The following is a 20,761-nucleotide window of genomic DNA, read 5'->3' on the forward strand; positions in this document are numbered from 1 at the left end:
GTAGGCTGGATTGTTGTCGACGCTCAATCCCTCTCAGGTGGCACAGCTGCTACTGAGCTCTGGAGCCTCAAATAACACAGATTTTATTGATCTTGTGTTTGAACAACTTGAACAGGGCAACGCTCTAAAAAATGTGGATGAATTCCTGACACAGCTGACAGCCAATGGACAGGTAGGCTAGCCTCCTAAAAGGGTGAAGGAGGACAATGCGGATATTTGATTCCAGAAGTAAACAGAATAAAACATCGGTCTCAACCGCTACATCCATTGTTGGCTATTGTATCTTAGAAAACAAATGGTTACAGCCTTTGTACCATGTTGTATGAGTGTACTTCCAACATGCAATCTCACATTTGCTTATGTCTTTTTCCACTTTAATATGACAGACCCCACATTTCCAGCCTGTTGTGAGAGATCGGGTCATGAATACGACCTTCATCATCATCAGTCCACATTTCTCCACTTTCACGACAAACGACTATGAACTTTGGTTCCATGTGAAACTGATTCCTATCCTTGCCAGTTTTACTCCAGAAATGCTCATAAACACAACCACAACCATCAGCTGCACAAACTACCAAGTCATGTGAGTAGCTTTCTTGGAGCAATCAAGATTTTGGTGTAACAGAAAATGACAATAGTGACAAAGAACAGCATGAGAACGTTTTCTTTCAACTGTTGCAGTGTGAGTGGGTTGGCTTTAGTTATCCAGGACATGCCACTGTACAGACGGCAAGAGATCACACATGGTCTGCTGGGCTACCTAAGAAATGCTGACAATGCCATCAATGAGCCAGGTAGGGCAGACATAGGGTGCGTTATGTGCTTTCCAGTGTGAAATGTCTGGAAAAGCACTCAGACAAAAAACTTAAATTCTTTCATGTCTACCAGTCAGAAACCTTCCTAAATTGAGCACATCTTAAGTTTTGTCTGCGTGTCTTAGCTTGCAGGCAACAAAATGAGAGCGATGCCCAATGGGTTAAAGCAAATCTGGGTCCATTCATCCAATATTCAGCGTACTCTGACCTCAAAGACTTCAACATCTCTACGGTAATCTTCATATTACTCTTCCTGTCTTTCTTGAGAATAGCAAAGCAAAATTCTGGAAATTATACAAAAGACATGCATTTCATGAATTCTACTTTTTTGTATCCATAGCTGACAGTTCTGGACGTTCTTTCACCATCGCAGAAGGCTGAACTAATCCTAGATCCAAACAGTGGTGCTTTAAACGATGCACATGTTGTAAGGGAGGTGTTGACAAGCTTGACAGAGACCGGTGATTATGAGCAGCTCAACCAATTCTTCCAGGCTTTTGCAAACATCAACAAGCAGGTGAATTCTCATTGGTAACCTTACCTCAGTGCAAACATCAACAAATGTTAACAGTGTTCTTTCATAAGCCTGCTCAAGTGTTTAACTCAAAATGATCCATTTCTGATATGCTTCATGCCTTGAGGCATCCCTGCTGTACAGAAGTACAAAGATTTAGTTTAGATAAGCTCCCCCTCACCTCCACATTTCCACAAAGACTTCAGGACTTCCTCTCTGACCTTATTATGATCCCCTTCTCTTTTCAGAGAAATGTCACCTTCATCCAAAATCCAGATGTGCGAGACACCATTTTGAACCTGACCTTGACAGCCCTTGCTCCTCAGCTTAAAGACTTTCAGCCAGAAGACTATCAACAGTGGTTCCAGGTTTATTTGGTTCCTGTGATGGCGAGCATCCTTCCTAGCAGCTTGCGGGTGATCCCCAGTAACATCACCTGTGAATCCTACCAGGCTATGTAAGATATTTCTGATATCCACAGTTAGACATTTGGGTGTGCACAATGCCAAGCTGAGGCTCCTGACAAGTCACAATGAATTCTTTTCTTCCTTTAGATACGATGGTCTTGCGCAGAGTTTGGCAGCATTGCCACTGGACCTTTCACAGGGCGTGAGATCAAGCAAGCAGTACCTCCAGGACACATTCCCACGTATGTGGCAAATAGGCTTTCCTGACTAAACTTTTCTCAAAAGCCCAGTACCAGCACTGTAATGACTACTCCATTGATTTGTTTCCTTTCTTTTTCTTCCCAAACAGGCTGCTCAGTTCCAGCTTCCTTTGTGGTAAGATTAGTTTTTTGGGGTGTGTGTGTGTGTGTGTGTGTGTGTGTGTGTGGGGGGGGGGGGGGGGGGGGGTGTCTTGCATGGGTTATCCAATATTTGATCCAGGTTTGGCACACTAATTGGGCCAACTGTGACAAAGTCAAGGTATTTACACTTGAAGAAGATGTTTCCACTATACTAACAATCATATTTTCTTTGTCTTCAGTGCAAGGTGACCCCAGTTCATGGTGAGTCTGTCTAAAAGTAGACATTTCAACTCTAAGGATATAAATGCATTCTGAAGGACTATTATCTGACACACAACCATTCTCTTTTCACAGTGAATCTCATTTGTGATGGAGTTGATGGGTGGGTGAAATGCCGTTTTGTTCAATGTTGATTCTGTCTAGGTAAAATTCGTTAACACAGTGCAATTAAGGGGACATTGGATTTCAATTTATTGTGTTTTTTCCACAGTTCAAAGCTTGAACAAATCCTGTCAGCTGGCAATTCCTCGGCAGCCCTGTGCAATTTCACCATCACAGAACATGCCTGTTCCTCTGTAAGATTCCTTTTTAAACTCCAAAAACAGAACATAGATTTTGCCCCATTATGGTTCTGAGACAAATCTCCATGAGCTCTGACAAAATGGCTGTATTCTTTGTCAATTTTCTTTTTCAAGGCTCCCTATCTCACATCCAGCAACTTGGTCACACTGCTGAACTGCACACTGAAAAGCCAAAACATATACCCAGTAGAAGTCTGGAAGCTTTTCTTCCAAAAAGCCTCTGCTGTACTGGACCAGGCCCTTGAGACATTTGCTAACATGGTAAGTACAAAATCACATTTTCACAATATTGCCGTTTCCCTGCGTGAAGTTTGGGTCCAGCTACAATTATTTTTCTGCCAATTCAAGGCCAGCAACAACACTTACCCGACCTCGTCAAATGTGCTCGAGGCTCTTGGAGAAGTGAGAATTGACAACTTCAACCAGGCACAACTACAGAGTGAGGAGTTCATTACCAGCTGGTTCAAAACAAAGATCCGTCCGTTTCTGGCCGTTCCATCTTTCAACTTCCTATTTTGCCTTAGCTCCAAAAACTTCAGCTGCCAGACATACCAGACTGTGTAAGTAAATATGAGACATATTGCTCTATTCTGCAAACTTGCAGTTGACTAGAAGTTTAGATGTTGAAAGCTTTCTCTCAAATGTAGCATTCAGGCATTTGGAAGCCAAAAGGCATCCATGGACAGAGACACACAGCAAGCAGTCTTCACTCACTTCATCAAACCGTTCTTGTCAAGAAATGACTCAACAGGTAAAAGGAGAAACTCAAGCTCACTTTGGTTTTTCCATGACAACATGTGGTATATTACCCTGTCAATAACTTTCTTGCTTTTTCTGCAGATCCTGGCTGTGTCTCATCTATCACGGGGAGCCAAGCGTGGCTAAAGGCAAACCTTGGCGACTTCTCTGATTTTGCAACTGTGCAGGACTTGCAAGCCTTCAATCCTAATTTGTCCACTGTGAGTGCCAACTGCAGATGTACATCTTCCTGTAAACGGAATTCTTTTACCCAGAACATTTCCATGACTGCTGTCTTATATTATGCTGGTTCTCTTTTGTAGGCTGAATTGTTGTCAGTCCTTAGTCCTTCTCAGATGGCACAGCTGGTACTGAGTTTGGGAGCCTCCAATAACACAGATTTGATTGATCGTGTGTTTGAGCGACTGCAAGAGGGCAACGCTCTAAAAAATGTGGATGGATTCCTCACACAACTGACAGCCAATGGACAGGTATGCTAGGCTTCTAAAAGGGTGAAGGAGGACAATCCTGGTGTTTTATTCCAGCAGGATAAGACAGAATAAGACATTTGCTAAACCGCTACACAAGTCTTCAAGGAGTCTATCATAGAAAAGAATTGCTTGCAGCCTTTGTACCATGTTGTATGAGTACATTTGCAACATGCAGTCTCTGTATTGCTTAGCTTCTTTTCCACCTCAATTTCACAGATGCCAATTTTCCAGCCTGTTGTGAGAGATCGGGTCATGAATACGACCTTCATCATCATCAGTCCACATTTCTCCACTTTCACGACAAACGACTATGAACTTTGGTTCCATGTGAAACTGATTCCTATCCTTGCCAGTTTTACTCCAGAAATGCTGATAAACACAACCACAAAAATCAGCTGCACAAACTACCAAGTCATGTGAGTAGCTTTCTTGGAGCAATCAAGATTTTGTTGCAAATGAAAATGACAATAGTGACAAAGAACAGCATGAGAACGTTTTCTTTCAACTGTTGCAGTGTGAGTGGGTTGGCTTTAGTTATCCAGGAGATGCCACTGTACAGACGGCAAGAGATCACACATGGTCTGCTGGGCTATCTAAGAAATGCTGACAATGCCATCAATGAGCCAGGTAGGGCAGACATAGGGTGCGTTATGTGCTTTCCAGTGTGAAATGTCTTGAAAAGCACTCAGACAAAAAACTTGCCCACAAATTCTTTCATGTCTACCAGTCAGAAACCTTCCTAAATTGAGCACATCCTAACTTTTGTTTGCATGCCTTAGCTTGCAGGCAACAAAATGAGAGTGATGCCCAATGGGTTAAAGCAAATCTGGGTCCATTCGCCCAATATACAGCGTACTCTGACCTCAAAGACTTCAACATCTCTACGGTAAGCCCTACATTGCACTTCTAGTCCTCCCTTAAGAACAGGAAAACAAAATTGTAGACTTAAGAAGACAAACACAGGAGTTTATTTTGCCATATCAAAAATACAAGCAAATCATAGAGCACACTTTCTTTGGTTGCAAACTGTAATCCTTTACCCACAGCATTGGTCATTACTGCTGTCTGATATTATGTTGATTCCCTGTTGTAGGCTGGATTGTTGTCGACGCTCAATCCCTCTCAGGTGGCACAGCTGCTACTGAGCTCTGGAGCCTCAAATAACACAGATTTTATTGATCTTGTGTTTGAACAACTTGAACAGGGCAACGCTCTAAAAAATGTGGATGAATTCCTGACACAGCTGACAGCCAATGGACAGGTAGGCTAGCCTCCTAAAAGGGTGAAGGAGGACAATGCGGATATTTGATTCCAGAAGTAAACAGAATAAAACATCGGTCTCAACCGCTACATCCATTGTTGGCTATTGTATCTTAGAAAACAAATGGTTACAGCCTTTGTACCATGTTGTATGGGTGTACTTCCAACATGCAATCTCACATTTGCTTATGTCTTTTTCCACTTTAATATGACAGACCCCACATTTCCAGCCTGTTGTGAGAGATCGGGTCATGAATACGACCTTCATCATCATCAGTCCACATTTCTCCACTTTCACGACAAACGACTATGAACTTTGGTTCCATGTGAAACTGATTCCTATCCTTGCCAGTTTTACTCCAGAAATGCTCATAAACGCAACCACAACCATCAGCTGCACAAACTACCAAGTCATGTGAGTAGCTTTCTTGGAGCAATCAAGATTTTGTTGCAAATGAAAATGACAATAGTGACAAAGAACAGCATGAGAACGTTTTCTTTCAACTGTTGCAGTGTGAGTGGGTTGGCTTTAGTTATCCAGGAGATGCCACTGTACAGACGGCAAGAGATCACACATGGTCTGCTGGGCTACCTAAGAAATGCTGACAATGCCATCAATGAGCCAGGTAGGGCAAACATAGGGTGCGTTATGTGCTTTCCAGTGTGAAATGTCTTGAAAAGCACTCAGACAAAAAACTTGCCCACAAATTCTTTCATGTCTACCTGTCAGAAACTTTCCTAAATTGAGCACATCCTAACTTTTGTTTGCATGCCTTAGCTTGCAGGCAACAAAATGAGAGTGATGCCAAATGGGTTAAAGCAAATCTGGGTCCATTCGTCCAATATACAGCGTACTCTGACCTCAAAGACTTCAACATCTCTACGGTAAGCCCTACATTGCACTTCTAGTCCTCCCTTAAGAACAGGAAAACAAAATTGTAGACTTAAGAAGACAAACACAGGAGTTTATTTTGCCATATAAAAAATACAAGCAAATCATAGAGCACACTTTCTTTGGTTGCAAACTGTAATCCTTTACCCACAGCATTGGTCATTACTGCTGTCTGATATTATGTTGATTCCTTGTTGTAGGCTGGATTGTTGTCAACGCTCAATCCCTCTCAGGTGGCACAGCTGCTACTGAGCTCTGGAGCCTCAAATAACACAGATTTTATTGATCTTGTGTTTGAACAACTTGAACAGGGCAACGCTCTAAAAAATGTGGATGAATTCCTGACACAGCTGACAGCCAATGGACAGGTAGGCTAGCCTCCTAAAAGGGTGAAGGAGGACAATGCGGATATTTGATTCCAGAAGTAAACAGAATAAAACATCGGTCTCAACCGCTACATCCATTGTTGGCTATTGTATCTTAGAAAACAAATGGTTACAGCCTTTGTACCATGTTGTATGAGTGTACTTCCAACATGCAATCTCACATTTGCTTATGTCTTTTTCCACTTTAATATGACAGACCCCACATTTCCAGCCTGTTGTGAGAGATCGGGTCATGAATACGACCTTCATCATCATCAGTCCACATTTCTCCACTTTCACGACAAACGACTATGAACTTTGGTTCCATGTGAAACTGATTCCTATCCTTGCCAGTTTTACTCCAGAAATGCTCATAAACACAACCACAACCATCAGCTGCACAAACTACCAAGTCATGTGAGTAGCTTTCTTGGAGCAATCAAGATTTTGGTGTAACAGAAAATGACAATAGTGACAAAGAACAGCATGAGAACGTTTTCTTTCAACTGTTGCAGTGTGAGTGGGTTGGCTTTAGTTATCCAGGAGATGCCACTGTACAGACGGCAAGAGATCACACATGGTCTGCTGGGCTACCTAAGAAATGCTGACAATGCCATCAATGAGCCAGGTAGGGCAGACATAGGGTGCGTTATGTGCTTTCCAGTGTGAAATGTCTGGAAAAGCACTCAGACAAAAAACTTAAATTCTTTCATGTCTACCAGTCAGAAACCTTCCTAAATTGAGCACATCTTAAGTTTTGTCTGCGTGTCTTAGCTTGCAGGCAACAAAATGAGAGCGATGCCCAATGGGTTAAAGCAAATCTGGGTCCATTCATCCAATATTCAGCGTACTCTGACCTCAAAGACTTCAACATCTCTACGGTAATCTTCATATTACTCTTCCTGTCTTTCTTGAGAATAGCAAAGCAAAATTCTGGAAATTATACAAAAGACATGCATTTCATGAATTCTACTTTTTTGTATCCATAGCTGACAGTTCTGGACGTTCTTTCACCATCGCAGAAGGCTGAACTAATCCTAGATCCAAACAGTGGTGCTTTAAACAATGCAAATGTTGTAAGGGAGGTGTTGACAAGCTTGACAGAGACCAGTGATTATGAGCAGCTCAACCAATTCTTCCAGGCTTTTGCAAACATCAACAAGCAGGTGAATTCTCATTGGTAACCTTACCTCAGTGCAAACATCAACAAATGTTAACAGTGTTCTTTCATAAGCCTGCTCAAGTGTTTAACTCAAAATGATCCATTTCTGATATGCTTCATGCCTTGAGGCATCCCTGCTGTACAGAAGTACAAAGATTTAGTTTAGATAAGCTCCCCCTCACCTCCACATTTCCACAAAGACTTCAGGACTTCCTCTCTGACCTTATTATGATCCCCTTCTCTTTTCAGAGAAATGTCACCTTCATCCAAAATCCAGATGTGCGAGACACCATTTTGAACCTGACCTTGACAGCCCTTGCTCCTCAGCTTAAAGACTTTCAGCCAGAAGACTATCAACAGTGGTTCCAGGTTTATTTGGTTCCTGTGATGGCGAGCATCCTTCCTAGCAGCTTGCGGGTGATCCCCAGTAACATCACCTGTGAATCCTACCAGGCTATGTAAGATATTTCTGATATCCACAGTTAGACATTTGGGTGTGCACAATGCCAAGCTGAGGCTCCTGACAAGTCACAATGAATTCTTTTCTTCCTTTAGATACGATGGTCTTGCGCAGAGTTTGGCAGCATTGCCACTGGACCTTTCACAGGGCGTGAGATCAAGCAAGCAGTACCTCCAGGACACATTCCCACGTATGTGGCAAATAGGCTTTCCTGACTAAACTTTTCTCAAAAGCCCAGTACCAGCACTGTAATGACTACTCCATTGATTTGTTTCCTTTCTTTTTCTTCCCAAACAGGCTGCTCAGTTCCAGCTTCCTTTGTGGTAAGATTAGTTTTTTGGGGTGTGTGTGTGTGTGTGTGTGTTGGGGGGGGGGGGGGGGGGGGGGGTGTGTCTTACATGGGTTATCCAATAGTTGATCCAGGTTTGGCACACTAATTGGGCCAACTGTGACAAAGTCAAGGTATTTACACTTGAAGAAGATGTTTCCACTATACTAACAATCATATTTTCTTTGTCTTCAGTGCAAGGTGACCCCAGTTCATGGTAAGTCTGTCTAAAAGTAGACATTTCAACTCAAAGGATATAAATGCATTCTGAAGGACTATTATCTGACACACAACCATTCTCTTTTCACAGTGAATCTCATTTGTGATGGAGTTGATGGGTGGGTGAAATGCCGTTTTGTTCAATGTTGATTCTGTCTAGGTAAAATTCGTTAACACAGTGCAAATAAGGGGGCATTGGATTTCAATTTATTGTGTTTTTTCCACAGTTCAAAGCTTGAACAAATCCTGTCAGCTGGCAATTCCTCGGCAGCCCTGTGCAATTTCACCATCACAGAACATGCCTGTTCCTCTGTAAGATTCCTTTTTAAACTCCAAAAACAGAACATAGATTTTGCCCCATTATGGTTCTGAGACAAATCTCCATGAGCTCTGACAAAATGGCTGTATTCTTTGTCAATTTTCTTTTTCAAGGCTCCCTATCTCACATCCAGCAACTTGGTCACACTGCTGAACTGCACACTGAAAAGCCAAAACATATACCCAGTAGAAGTCTGGAAGCTTTTCTTCCAAAAAGCCTCTGCTGTACTGGACCAGGCCCTTGAGACATTTGCTAACATGGTAAGTACAAAATCACATTTTCACAATATTGCCGTTTCCCTGCGTGAAGTTTGGGTCCAGCTACAATTATTTTTCTGCCAATTCAAGGCCAGCAACAACACTTACCCGACCTCGTCAAATGTGCTCGAGGCTCTTGGAGAAGTGAGAATTGACAACTTCAACCAGGCACAACTACAGAGTGAGGAGTTCATTACCAGCTGGTTCAAAACAAAGATCCGTCCGTTTCTGGCCGTTCCATCTTTCAACTTCCTATTTTGCCTTAGCTCCAAAAACTTCAGCTGCCAGACATACCAGACTGTGTAAGTAAATATGAGACATATTGCTCTATTCTGCAAACTTGCAGTTGACTAGAAGTTTAGATGTTGAAAGCTTTCTCTCAAATGTAGCATTCAGGCATTTGGAAGCCAAAAGGCATCCATGGACAGAGACACACAGCAAGCAGTCTTCACTCACTTCATCAAACCGTTCTTGTCAAGAAATGACTCAACAGGTAAAAGGAGAAACTCAAGCTCACTTTGGTTTTTCCATGACAACATGTGGTATATTACCCTGTCAATAACTTTCTTGCTTTTTCTGCAGATCCTGGCTGTGTCTCATCTATCACGGGGAGCCAAGGGTGGCTAAAGGCAAACCTTGGCGACTTCTCTGATTTTGCAACTGTGCAGGACTTGCAAGCCTTCAATCCTAATTTGTCCACTGTGAGTGCCAACTGCAGATGTACATCTTCCTGTAAACGGAATTCTTTTACCCAGAACATTTCCATGACTGCTGTCTTATATTATGCTGGTTCTCTTTTGTAGGCTGAATTGTTGTCAGTCTTTAGTCCTTCTCAGATGGCACAGCTGGTACTGAGTTTGGGAGCCTCCAATAACACAGATTTGATTGATCGTGTGTTTGAGCGACTGCAAGAGGGCAACGCTCTAAAAAATGTGGATGGATTCCTCACACAACTGACAGCCAATGGACAGGTATGCTAGGCTTCTAAAAGGGTGAAGGAGGACAATCCTGGTGTTTTATTCCAGCAGGATAAGACAGAATAAGACATTTGCTAAACCGCTACACAAGTCTTCAAGGAGTCTATCATAGAAAAGAATTGCTTGCAGCCTTTGTGCCATGTTGTATGAGTACATTTGCAACATGCAGTCTCTGTATTGCTTAGCTTCTTTTCCACCTCAATTTCACAGATGCCAATTTTCCAGCCTGTTGTGAGAGATCGGGTCATGAATACGACCTTCATCATCATCAGTCCACATTTCTCCACTTTCACGACAAACGACTATGAACTTTGGTTCCATGTGAAACTGATTCCTATCCTTGCCAGTTTTACTCCAGAAATGCTCATAAACGCAACCACAACCATCAGCTGCACAAACTACCAAGTCATGTGAGTAGCTTTCTTGGAGCAATCAAGATTTTGTTGCAAATGAAAATGACAATAGTGACAAAGAACAGCATGAGAACGTTTTCTTTCAACTGTTGCAGTGTGAGTGGGTTGGCTTTAGTTATCCAGGAGATGCCACTGTACAGACGGCAAGAGATCACACATGGTCTGCTGGGCTACCTAAGAAATGCTGACAATGCCATCAATGAGCCAGGTAGGGCAAACATAGGGTGCGTTATGTGCTTTCCAGTGTGAAATGTCTTGAAAAGCACTCAGACAAAAAACTTGCCCACAAATTCTTTCATGTCTACCTGTCAGAAACTTTCCTAAATTGAGCACATCCTAACTTTTGTTTGCATGCCTTAGCTTGCAGGCAACAAAATGAGAGTGATGCCCAATGGGTTAAAGCAAAGCTGGGTCCATTCGTCCAATATACAGCGTACTCTGACCTCAAAGACTTCAACATCTCTACGGTAAGCCCTACATTGCACTTCTAGTCCTCCCTTAAGAACAGGAAAACAAAATTGTAGACTTAAGAAGACAAACACAGGAGTTTATTTTGCCATATAAAAAATACAAGCAAATCATAGAACACACTTTCTTTGGTTGCAAACTGTAATCCTTTACCCACAGCATTGGTCATTACTGCTGTCTGATATTATGTTGATTCCTTGTTGTAGGCTGGATTGTTGTCAACGCTCAATCCCTCTCAGGTGGCACAGCTGCTACTGAGCTCTGGAGCCTCAAATAACACAGATTTTATTGATCTTGTGTTTGAACAACTTGAACAGGGCAACGCTCTAAAAAATGTGGATGAATTCCTGACACAGCTGACAGCCAATGGACAGGTAGGCTAGCCTCCTAAAAGGGTGAAGGAGGACAATGCGGATATTTGATTCCAGAAGTAAACAGAATAAAACATCGGTCTCAACCGCTACATCCATTGTTGGCTATTGTATCTTAGAAAACAAATGGTTACAGCCTTTGTACCATGTTGTATGGGTGTACTTCCAACATGCAATCTCACATTTGCTTATGTCTTTTTCCACTTTAATATGACAGACCCCACATTTCCAGCCTGTTGTGAGAGATCGGGTCATGAATACGACCTTCATCATCATCAGTCCACATTTCTCCACTTTCACGACAAACGACTATGAACTTTGGTTCCATGTGAAACTGATTCCTATCCTTGCCAGTTTTACTCCAGAAATGCTCATAAACGCAACCACAACCATCAGCTGCACAAACTACCAAGTCATGTGAGTAGCTTTCTTGGAGCAATCAAGATTTTGTTGCAAATGAAAATGACAATAGTGACAAAGAACAGCATGAGAACGTTTTCTTTCAACTGTTGCAGTGTGAGTGGGTTGGCTTTAGTTATCCAGGAGATGCCACTGTACAGACGGCAAGAGATCACACATGGTCTGCTGGGCTACCTAAGAAATGCTGACAATGCCATCAATGAGCCAGGTAGGGCAAACATAGGGTGCGTTATGTGCTTTCCAGTGTGAAATGTCTTGAAAAGCACTCAGACAAAAAACTTGCCCACAAATTCTTTCATGTCTACCTGTCAGAAACTTTCCTAAATTGAGCACATCCTAACTTTTGTTTGCATGCCTTAGCTTGCAGGCAACAAAATGAGAGTGATGCCCAATGGGTTAAAGCAAAGCTGGGTCCATTCGTCCAATATACAGCGTACTCTGACCTCAAAGACTTCAACATCTCTACGGTAAGCCCTACATTGCACTTCTAGTCCTCCCTTAAGAGCAGGAAAACAAAATTGTAGACTTAAGAAGACAAACACAGGAGTTTATTTTGCCATATAAAAAATACAAGCAAATCATAGAACACACTTTCTTTGGTTGCAAACTGTAATCCTTTACCCACAGCATTGGTCATTACTGCTGTCTGATATTATGTTGATTCCTTGTTGTAGGCTGGATTGTTGTCAACGCTCAATCCCTCTCAGGTGGCACAGCTGCTACTGAGCTCTGGAGCCTCAAATAACACAGATTTTATTGATCTTGTGTTTGAACAACTTGAACAGGGCAACGCTCTAAAAAATGTGGATGAATTCCTGACACAGCTGACAGCCAATGGACAGGTAGGCTAGCCTCCTAAAAGGGTGAAGGAGGACAATGCGGATATTTGATTCCAGAAGTAAACAGAATAAAACATCGGTCTCAACCGCTACATCCATTGTTGGCTATTGTATCTTAGAAAACAAATGGTTACAGCCTTTGTACCATGTTGTATGAGTGTACTTCCAACATGCAATCTCACATTTGCTTATGTCTTTTTCCACTTTAATATGACAGACCCCACATTTCCAGCCTGTTGTGAGAGATCGGGTCATGAATACGACCTTCATCATCATCAGTCCACATTTCTCCACTTTCACGACAAACGACTATGAACTTTGGTTCCATGTGAAACTGATTCCTATCCTTGCCAGTTTTACTCCAGAAATGCTCATAAACACAACCACAACCATCAGCTGCACAAACTACCAAGTCATGTGAGTAGCTTTCTTGGAGCAATCAAGATTTTGGTGTAACAGAAAATGACAATAGTGACAAAGAACAGCATGAGAACGTTTTCTTTCAACTGTTGCAGTGTGAGTGGGTTGGCTTTAGTTATCCAGGACATGCCACTGTACAGACGGCAAGAGATCACACATGGTCTGCTGGGCTACCTAAGAAATGCTGACAATGCCATCAATGAGCCAGGTAGGGCAGACATAGGGTGCGTTATGTGCTTTCCAGTGTGAAATGTCTGGAAAAGCACTCAGACAAAAAACTTAAATTCTTTCATGTCTACCAGTCAGAAACCTTCCTAAATTGAGCACATCTTAAGTTTTGTCTGCGTGTCTTAGCTTGCAGGCAACAAAATGAGAGCGATGCCCAATGGGTTAAAGCAAATCTGGGTCCATTCATCCAATATTCAGCGTACTCTGACCTCAAAGACTTCAACATCTCTACGGTAATCTTCATATTACTCTTCCTGTCTTTCTTGAGAATAGCAAAGCAAAATTCTGGAAATTATACAAAAGACATGCATTTCATGAATTCTACTTTTTTGTATCCATAGCTGACAGTTCTGGACGTTCTTTCACCATCGCAGAAGGCTGAACTAATCCTAGATCCAAACAGTGGTGCTTTAAACGATGCACATGTTGTAAGGGAGGTGTTGACAAGCTTGACAGAGACCGGTGATTATGAGCAGCTCAACCAATTCTTCCAGGCTTTTGCAAACATCAACAAGCAGGTGAATTCTCATTGGTAACCTTACCTCAGTGCAAACATCAACAAATGTTAACAGTGTTCTTTCATAAGCCTGCTCAAGTGTTTAACTCAAAATGATCCATTTCTGATATGCTTCATGCCTTGAGGCATCCCTGCTGTACAGAAGTACAAAGATTTAGTTTAGATAAGCTCCCCCTCACCTCCACATTTCCACAAAGACTTCAGGACTTCCTCTCTGACCTTATTATGATCCCCTTCTCTTTTCAGAGAAATGTCACCTTCATCCAAAATCCAGATGTGCGAGACACCATTTTGAACCTGACCTTGACAGCCCTTGCTCCTCAGCTTAAAGACTTTCAGCCAGAAGACTATCAACAGTGGTTCCAGGTTTATTTGGTTCCTGTGATGGCGAGCATCCTTCCTAGCAGCTTGCGGGTGATCCCCAGTAACATCACCTGTGAATCCTACCAGGCTATGTAAGATATTTCTGATATCCACAGTTAGACATTTGGGTGTGCACAATGCCAAGCTGAGGCTCCTGACAAGTCACAATGAATTCTTTTCTTCCTTTAGATACGATGGTCTTGCGCAGAGTTTGGCAGCATTGCCACTGGACCTTTCACAGGGCGTGAGATCAAGCAAGCAGTACCTCCAGGACACATTCCCACGTATGTGGCAAATAGGCTTTCCTGACTAAACTTTTCTCAAAAGCCCAGTACCAGCACTGTAATGACTACTCCATTGATTTGTTTCCTTTCTTTTTCTTCCCAAACAGGCTGCTCAGTTCCAGCTTCCTTTGTGGTAAGATTAGTTTTTTGGGGTGTGTGTGTGTGTGTGTGTGTGTGTGTGTGTGTGGGGGGGGGGGGGGGGTGTCTTGCATGGGTTATCCAATATTTGATCCAGGTTTGGCACACTAATTGGGCCAACTGTGACAAAGTCAAGGTATTTACACTTGAAGAAGATGTTTCCACTATACTAACAATCATATTTTCTTTGTCTTCAGTGCAAGGTGACCCCAGTTCATGGTGAGTCTGTCTAAAAGTAGACATTTCAACTCTAAGGATATAAATGCATTCTGAAGGACTATTATCTGACACACAACCATTCTCTTTTCACAGTGAATCTCATTTGTGATGGAGTTGATGGGTGGGTGAAATGCCGTTTTGTTCAATGTTGATTCTGTCTAGGTAAAATTCGTTAACACAGTGCAATTAAGGGGACATTGGATTTCAATTTATTGTGTTTTTTCCACAGTTCAAAGCTTGAACAAATCCTGTCAGCTGGCAATTCCTCGGCAGCCCTGTGCAATTTCACCATCACAGAACATGCCTGTTCCTCTGTAAGATTCCTTTTTAAACTCCAAAAACAGAACATAGATTTTGCCCCATTATGGTTCTGAGACAAATCTCCATGAGCTCTGACAAAATGGCTGTATTCTTTGTCAATTTTCTTTTTCAAGGCTCCCTATCTCACATCCAGCAACTTGGTCACACTGCTGAACTGCACACTGAAAAGCCAAAACATATACCCAGTAGAAGTCTGGAAGCTTTTCTTCCAAAAAGCCTCTGCTGTACTGGACCAGGCCCTTGAGACATTTGCTAACATGGTAAGTACAAAATCACATTTTCACAATATTGCCGTTTCCCTGCGTGAAGTTTGGGTCCAGCTACAATTATTTTTCTGCCAATTCAAGGCCAGCAACAACACTTACCCGACCTCGTCAAATGTGCTCGAGGCTCTTGGAGAAGTGAGAATTGACAACTTCAACCAGGCACAACTACAGAGTGAGGAGTTCATTACCAGCTGGTTCAAAACAAAGATCCGTCCGTTTCTGGCCGTTCCATCTTTCAACTTCCTATTTTGCCTTAGCTCCAAAAACTTCAGCTGCCAGACATACCAGACTGTGTAAGTAAATATGAGACATATTGCTCTATTCTGCAAACTTGCAGTTGACTAGAAGTTTAGATGTTGAAAGCTTTCTCTCAAATGTAGCATTCAGGCATTTGGAAGCCAAAAGGCATCCATGGACAGAGACACACAGCAAGCAGTCTTCACTCACTTCATCAAACCGTTCTTGTCAAGAAATGACTCAACAGGTAAAAGGAGAAACTCAAGCTCACTTTGGTTTTTCCATGACAACATGTGGTATATTACCCTGTCAATAACTTTCTTGCTTTTTCTGCAGATCCTGGCTGTGTCTCATCTATCACGGGGAGCCAAGCGTGGCTAAAGGCAAACCTTGGCGACTTCTCTGATTTTGCAACTGTGCAGGACTTGCAAGCCTTCAATCCTAATTTGTCCACTGTGAGTGCCAACTGCAGATGTACATCTTCCTGTAAACGGAATTCTTTTACCCAGAACATTTCCATGACTGCTGTCTTATATTATGCTGGTTCTCTTTTGTAGGCTGAATTGTTGTCAGTCCTTAGTCCTTCTCAGATGGCACAGCTGGTACTGAGTTTGGGAGCCTCCAATAACACAGATTTGATTGATCGTGTGTTTGAGCGACTGCAAGAGGGCAACGCTCTAAAAAATGTGGATGGATTCCTCACACAACTGACAGCCAATGGACAGGTATGCTAGGCTTCTAAAAGGGTGAAGGAGGACAATCCTGGTGTTTTATTCCAGCAGGATAAGACAGAATAAGACATTTGCTAAACCGCTACACAAGTCTTCAAGGAGTCTATCATAGAAAAGAATTGCTTGCAGCCTTTGTACCATGTTGTATGAGTACATTTGCAACATGCAGTCTCTGTATTGCTTAGCTTCTTTTCCACCTCAATTTCACAGATGCCAATTTTCCAGCCTGTTGTGAGAGATCGGGTCATGAATACGACCTTCATCATCATCAGTCCACATTTCTCCACTTTCACGACAAACGACTATGAACTTTGGTTCCATGTGAAACTGATTCCTATCCTTGCCAGTTTTACTCCAGAAATGCTGATAAACACAACCACAAAAATCAGCTGCACAAACTACCAAGTCATGTGAGTAGCTTTCTTGGAGCAATCAAGATTTTGTTGCAAATGAAAATGACAATAGTGACAAAGAACAGCATGAGAACGTTTTCTTTCAACTGTTGCAGTGTGAGTGGGTTGGCTTTAGTTATCCAGGAGATGCCACTGTACAGACGGCAAGAGATCACACATGGTCTGCTGGGCTATCTAAGAAATGCTGACAATGCCATCAATGAGCCAGGTAGGGCAGACATAGGGTGCGTTATGTGCTTTCCAGTGTGAAATGTCTTGAAAAGCACTCAGACAAAAAACTTGCCCACAAATTCTTTCATGTCTACCAGTCAGAAACCTTCCTAAATTGAGCACATCCTAACTTTTGTTTGCATGCCTTAGCTTGCAGGCAACAAAATGAGAGTGATGCCCAATGGGTTAAAGCAAATCTGGGTCCATTCGCCCAATATACAGCGTACTCTGACCTCAAAGACTTCAACATCTCTACGGTAAGCCCTACATTGCACTTCTAGTCCTCCCTTAAGAACAGGAAAACAAAATTGTAGACTTAAGAAGACAAACACAGGAGTTTATTTTGCCATATCAAAAATACAAGCAAATCATAGAGCACACTTTCTTTGGTTGCAAACTGTAATCCTTTACCCACAGCATTGGTCATTACTGCTGTCTGATATTATGTTGATTCCCTGTTGTAGGCTGGATTGTTGTCGACGCTCAATCCCTCTCAGGTGGCACAGCTGCTACTGAGCTCTGGAGCCTCAAATAACACAGATTTTATTGATCTTGTGTTTGAACAACTTGAACAGGGCAACGCTCTAAAAAATGTGGATGAATTCCTGACACAGCTGACAGCCAATGGACAGGTAGGCTAGCCTCCTAAAAGGGTGAAGGAGGACAATGCGGATATTTGATTCCAGAAGTAAACAGAATAAAACATCGGTCTCAACCGCTACATCCATTGTTGGCTATTGTATCTTAGAAAACAAATGGTTACAGCCTTTGTACCATGTTGTATGGGTGTACTTCCAACATGCAATCTCACATTTGCTTATGTCTTTTTCCACTTTAATATGACAGACCCCACATTTCCAGCCTGTTGTGAGAGATCGGGTCATGAATACGACCTTCATCATCATCAGTCCACATTTCTCCACTTTCACGACAAACGACTATGAACTTTGGTTCCATGTGAAACTGATTCCTATCCTTGCCAGTTTTACTCCAGAAATGCTCATAAACGCAACCACAACCATCAGCTGCACAAACTACCAAGTCATGTGAGTAGCTTTCTTGGAGCAATCAAGATTTTGTTGCAAATGAAAATGACAATAGTGACAAAGAACAGCATGAGAACGTTTTCTTTCAACTGTTGCAGTGTGAGTGGGTTGGCTTTAGTTATCCAGGAGATGCCACTGTACAGACGGCAAGAGATCACACATGGTCTGCTGGGCTACCTAAGAAATGCTGACAATGCCATCAATGAGCCAGGTAGGGCAAACATAGGGTGCGTTATGTGCTTTCCAGTGTGAAATGTCTTGAAAAGCACTCAGACAAAAAACTTGCCCACAAATTCTTTCATGTCTACCTGTCAGAAACTTTCCTAAATTGAGCACATCCTAACTTTTGTTTGCATGCCTTAGCTTGCAGGCAACAAAATGAGAGTGATGCCAAATGGGTTAAAGCAAATCTGGGTCCATTCGTCCAATATACAGCGTACTCTGACCTCAAAGACTTCAACATCTCTACGGTAAGCCCTACATTGCACTTCTAGTCCTCCCTTAAGAACAGGAAAACAAAATTGTAGACTTAAGAAGACAAACACAGGAGTTTATTTTGCCATATAAAAAATACAAGCAAATCATAGAACACACTTTCTTTGGTTGCAAACTGTAATCCTTTACCCACAGCATTGGTCATTACTGCTGTCTGATATTATGTTGATTCCTTGTTGTAGGCTGGATTGTTGTCAACGCTCAATCCCTCTCAGGTGGCACAGCTGCTACTGAGCTCTGGAGCCTCAAATAACACAGATTTTATTGATCTTGTGTTTGAACAACTTGAACAGGGCAACGCTCTAAAAAATGTGGATGAATTCCTGACACAGCTGACAGCCAATGGACAGGTAGGCTAGCCTCCTAAAAGGGTGAAGGAGGACAATGCGGATATTTGATTCCAGAAGTAAACAGAATAAAACATCGGTCTCAACCGCTACATCCATTGTTGGCTATTGTATCTTAGAAAACAAATGGTTACAGCCTTTGTACCATGTTGTATGAGTGTACTTCCAACATGCAATCTCACATTTGCTTATGTCTTTTTCCACTTTAACATGACAGACCCCACATTTCCAGCCTGTTGTGAGAGATCGGGTCATGAATACGACCTTCATCATCATCAGTCCACATTTCTCCACTTTCACGACAAACGACTATGAACTTTGGTTCCATGTGAAACTGATTCCTATCCTTGCCAGTTTTACTCCAGAAATGCTCATAAACACAACCACAACCATCAGCTGCACAAACTACCAAGTCATGTGAGTAGCTTTCTTGGAGCAATCAAGATTTTGGTGTAACAGAAAATGACAATAGTGACAAAGAACAGCATGAGAACGTTTTCTTTCAACTGTTGCAGTGTGAGTGGGTTGGCTTTAGTTATCCAGGAGATGCCACTGTACAGACGGCAAGAGATCACACATGGTCTGCTGGGCTACCTAAGAAATGCTGACAATGCCATCAATGAGCCAGGTAGGGCAGACATAGGGTGCGTTATGTGCTTTCCAGTGTGAAATGTCTGGAAAAGCACTCAGACAAAAAACTTAAATTCTTTCATGTCTACCAGTCAGAAACCTTCCTAAATTGAGCACATCTTAAGTTTTGTCTGCGTGTCTTAGCTTGCAGGCAACAAAATGAGAGCGATGCCCAATGGGTTAAAGCAAATCTGGGTCCATTCATCCAATATTCAGCGTACTCTGACCTCAAAGACTTCAACATCTCTACGGTAATCTTCATATTACTCTTCCTGTCTTTCTTGAGAATAGCAAAGCAAAATTCTGGAAATTATACAAAAGACATGCATTTCATGAATTCTACTTTTTTGTATCCATAGCTGACAGTTCTGGACGTTCTTTCACCATCGCAGAAGGCTGAACTAATCCTAGATCCAAACAGTGGTGCTTTAAACAATGCAAATGTTGTAAGGGAGGTGTTGACAAGCTTGACAGAGACCAGTGATTATGAGCAGCTCAACCAATTCTTCCAGGCTTTTGCAAACATCAACAAGCAGGTGAATTCTCATTGGTAACCTTACCTCAGTGCAAACATCAACAAATGTTAACAGTGTTCTTTCATAAGCCTGCTCAAGTGTTTAACTCAAAATGATCCATTTCTGATATGCTTCATGCCTTGAGGCATCCCTGCTGTACAGAAGTACAAAGATTTAGTTTAGATAAGCTCCCCCTCACCTCCACATTTCCACAAAGACTTCAGGACTTCCTCTCTGACCTTATTATGATCCCCTTCTCTTTTCAGAGAAATGTCACCTTCATCCAAAATCCAGATGTGCGAGACACCATTTTGAACCTGACCTTGACAGCCCTTGCTCCTCAGCTTAAAGACTTTCAGCCAGAAGACTATCAACAGTGGTTCCAGGTTTATTTGGTTCCTGTGATGGCGAGCATCCTTCCTAGCAGCTTGCGGGTGATCCCCAGTAACATCACCTGTGAATCCTACCAGGCTATGTAAGATATTTCTGATATCCACAGTTAGACATTTGGGTGTGCACAATGCCAAGCTGAGGCTCCTGACAAGTCACAATGAATTCTTTTCTTCCTTTAGATACGATGGTCTTGCGCAGAGTTTGGCAGCATTGCCACTGGACCTTTCACAGGGCGTGAGATCAAGCAAGCAGTACCTCCAGGACACATTCCCACGTATGTGGCAAATAGGCTTTCCTGACTAAACTTTTCTCAAAAGCCCAGTACCAGCACTGTAATGACTACTCCAT

The 20,761-nt window shown here is 42.3% G+C and overlaps 1 protein-coding gene across 1 annotated transcript in view; it reads left to right on the forward strand.

Annotated features, from left to right (window-relative positions):
- The window catches only part of LOC308389654 (uncharacterized protein), a gene marked incomplete at both ends in the record, with an annotated part of 37,886 nt that overhangs the window by 11,741 nt on the left and 5,384 nt on the right, over nt 1–20,761 (forward strand). Inside the window, 76 exons of the mRNA XM_080871145.1 lie at nt 5–172; nt 387–586; nt 685–797; nt 944–1,050; nt 1,159–1,335; nt 1,581–1,789; nt 1,887–1,981; nt 2,089–2,114; nt 2,320–2,341; nt 2,435–2,462; nt 2,571–2,655; nt 2,776–2,922; nt 3,010–3,221; nt 3,309–3,412; nt 3,502–3,620; nt 3,723–3,890; nt 4,107–4,306; nt 4,405–4,517; nt 4,670–4,776; nt 4,984–5,151; nt 5,366–5,565; nt 5,664–5,776; nt 5,929–6,035; nt 6,243–6,410; nt 6,625–6,824; nt 6,923–7,035; nt 7,182–7,288; nt 7,397–7,573; nt 7,819–8,027; nt 8,125–8,219; nt 8,327–8,352; nt 8,553–8,574; nt 8,668–8,695; nt 8,804–8,888; nt 9,009–9,155; nt 9,243–9,454; nt 9,542–9,645; nt 9,735–9,853; nt 9,956–10,123; nt 10,340–10,539; nt 10,638–10,750; nt 10,903–11,009; nt 11,217–11,384; nt 11,599–11,798; nt 11,897–12,009; nt 12,162–12,268; nt 12,476–12,643; nt 12,858–13,057; nt 13,156–13,268; nt 13,415–13,521; nt 13,630–13,806; nt 14,052–14,260; nt 14,358–14,452; nt 14,560–14,585; nt 14,788–14,809; nt 14,903–14,930; nt 15,039–15,123; nt 15,244–15,390; nt 15,478–15,689; nt 15,777–15,880; nt 15,970–16,088; nt 16,191–16,358; nt 16,575–16,774; nt 16,873–16,985; nt 17,138–17,244; nt 17,452–17,619; nt 17,834–18,033; nt 18,132–18,244; nt 18,397–18,503; nt 18,711–18,878; nt 19,093–19,292; nt 19,391–19,503; nt 19,650–19,756; nt 19,865–20,041; nt 20,287–20,495; nt 20,593–20,687. Coding sequence (XP_080727271.1) covers nt 5–172; nt 387–586; nt 685–797; nt 944–1,050; nt 1,159–1,335; nt 1,581–1,789; nt 1,887–1,981; nt 2,089–2,114; nt 2,320–2,341; nt 2,435–2,462; nt 2,571–2,655; nt 2,776–2,922; nt 3,010–3,221; nt 3,309–3,412; nt 3,502–3,620; nt 3,723–3,890; nt 4,107–4,306; nt 4,405–4,517; nt 4,670–4,776; nt 4,984–5,151; nt 5,366–5,565; nt 5,664–5,776; nt 5,929–6,035; nt 6,243–6,410; nt 6,625–6,824; nt 6,923–7,035; nt 7,182–7,288; nt 7,397–7,573; nt 7,819–8,027; nt 8,125–8,219; nt 8,327–8,352; nt 8,553–8,574; nt 8,668–8,695; nt 8,804–8,888; nt 9,009–9,155; nt 9,243–9,454; nt 9,542–9,645; nt 9,735–9,853; nt 9,956–10,123; nt 10,340–10,539; nt 10,638–10,750; nt 10,903–11,009; nt 11,217–11,384; nt 11,599–11,798; nt 11,897–12,009; nt 12,162–12,268; nt 12,476–12,643; nt 12,858–13,057; nt 13,156–13,268; nt 13,415–13,521; nt 13,630–13,806; nt 14,052–14,260; nt 14,358–14,452; nt 14,560–14,585; nt 14,788–14,809; nt 14,903–14,930; nt 15,039–15,123; nt 15,244–15,390; nt 15,478–15,689; nt 15,777–15,880; nt 15,970–16,088; nt 16,191–16,358; nt 16,575–16,774; nt 16,873–16,985; nt 17,138–17,244; nt 17,452–17,619; nt 17,834–18,033; nt 18,132–18,244; nt 18,397–18,503; nt 18,711–18,878; nt 19,093–19,292; nt 19,391–19,503; nt 19,650–19,756; nt 19,865–20,041; nt 20,287–20,495; nt 20,593–20,687 — 10,033 coding nt within the window. The remainder of the gene's footprint in view (nt 1–4; nt 173–386; nt 587–684; nt 798–943; nt 1,051–1,158; nt 1,336–1,580; nt 1,790–1,886; nt 1,982–2,088; nt 2,115–2,319; nt 2,342–2,434; nt 2,463–2,570; nt 2,656–2,775; nt 2,923–3,009; nt 3,222–3,308; nt 3,413–3,501; nt 3,621–3,722; nt 3,891–4,106; nt 4,307–4,404; nt 4,518–4,669; nt 4,777–4,983; nt 5,152–5,365; nt 5,566–5,663; nt 5,777–5,928; nt 6,036–6,242; nt 6,411–6,624; nt 6,825–6,922; nt 7,036–7,181; nt 7,289–7,396; nt 7,574–7,818; nt 8,028–8,124; nt 8,220–8,326; nt 8,353–8,552; nt 8,575–8,667; nt 8,696–8,803; nt 8,889–9,008; nt 9,156–9,242; nt 9,455–9,541; nt 9,646–9,734; nt 9,854–9,955; nt 10,124–10,339; nt 10,540–10,637; nt 10,751–10,902; nt 11,010–11,216; nt 11,385–11,598; nt 11,799–11,896; nt 12,010–12,161; nt 12,269–12,475; nt 12,644–12,857; nt 13,058–13,155; nt 13,269–13,414; nt 13,522–13,629; nt 13,807–14,051; nt 14,261–14,357; nt 14,453–14,559; nt 14,586–14,787; nt 14,810–14,902; nt 14,931–15,038; nt 15,124–15,243; nt 15,391–15,477; nt 15,690–15,776; nt 15,881–15,969; nt 16,089–16,190; nt 16,359–16,574; nt 16,775–16,872; nt 16,986–17,137; nt 17,245–17,451; nt 17,620–17,833; nt 18,034–18,131; nt 18,245–18,396; nt 18,504–18,710; nt 18,879–19,092; nt 19,293–19,390; nt 19,504–19,649; nt 19,757–19,864; nt 20,042–20,286; nt 20,496–20,592; nt 20,688–20,761) is intronic.

The sequence above is a fragment of the Rhamphochromis sp. 'chilingali' genome, assembly GCF_963969265.1.
Source record: "Rhamphochromis sp. 'chilingali' genome assembly, chromosome: 21".
Lineage (NCBI taxonomy): Eukaryota > Metazoa > Chordata > Actinopteri > Cichliformes > Cichlidae > Rhamphochromis > Rhamphochromis sp. 'chilingali'.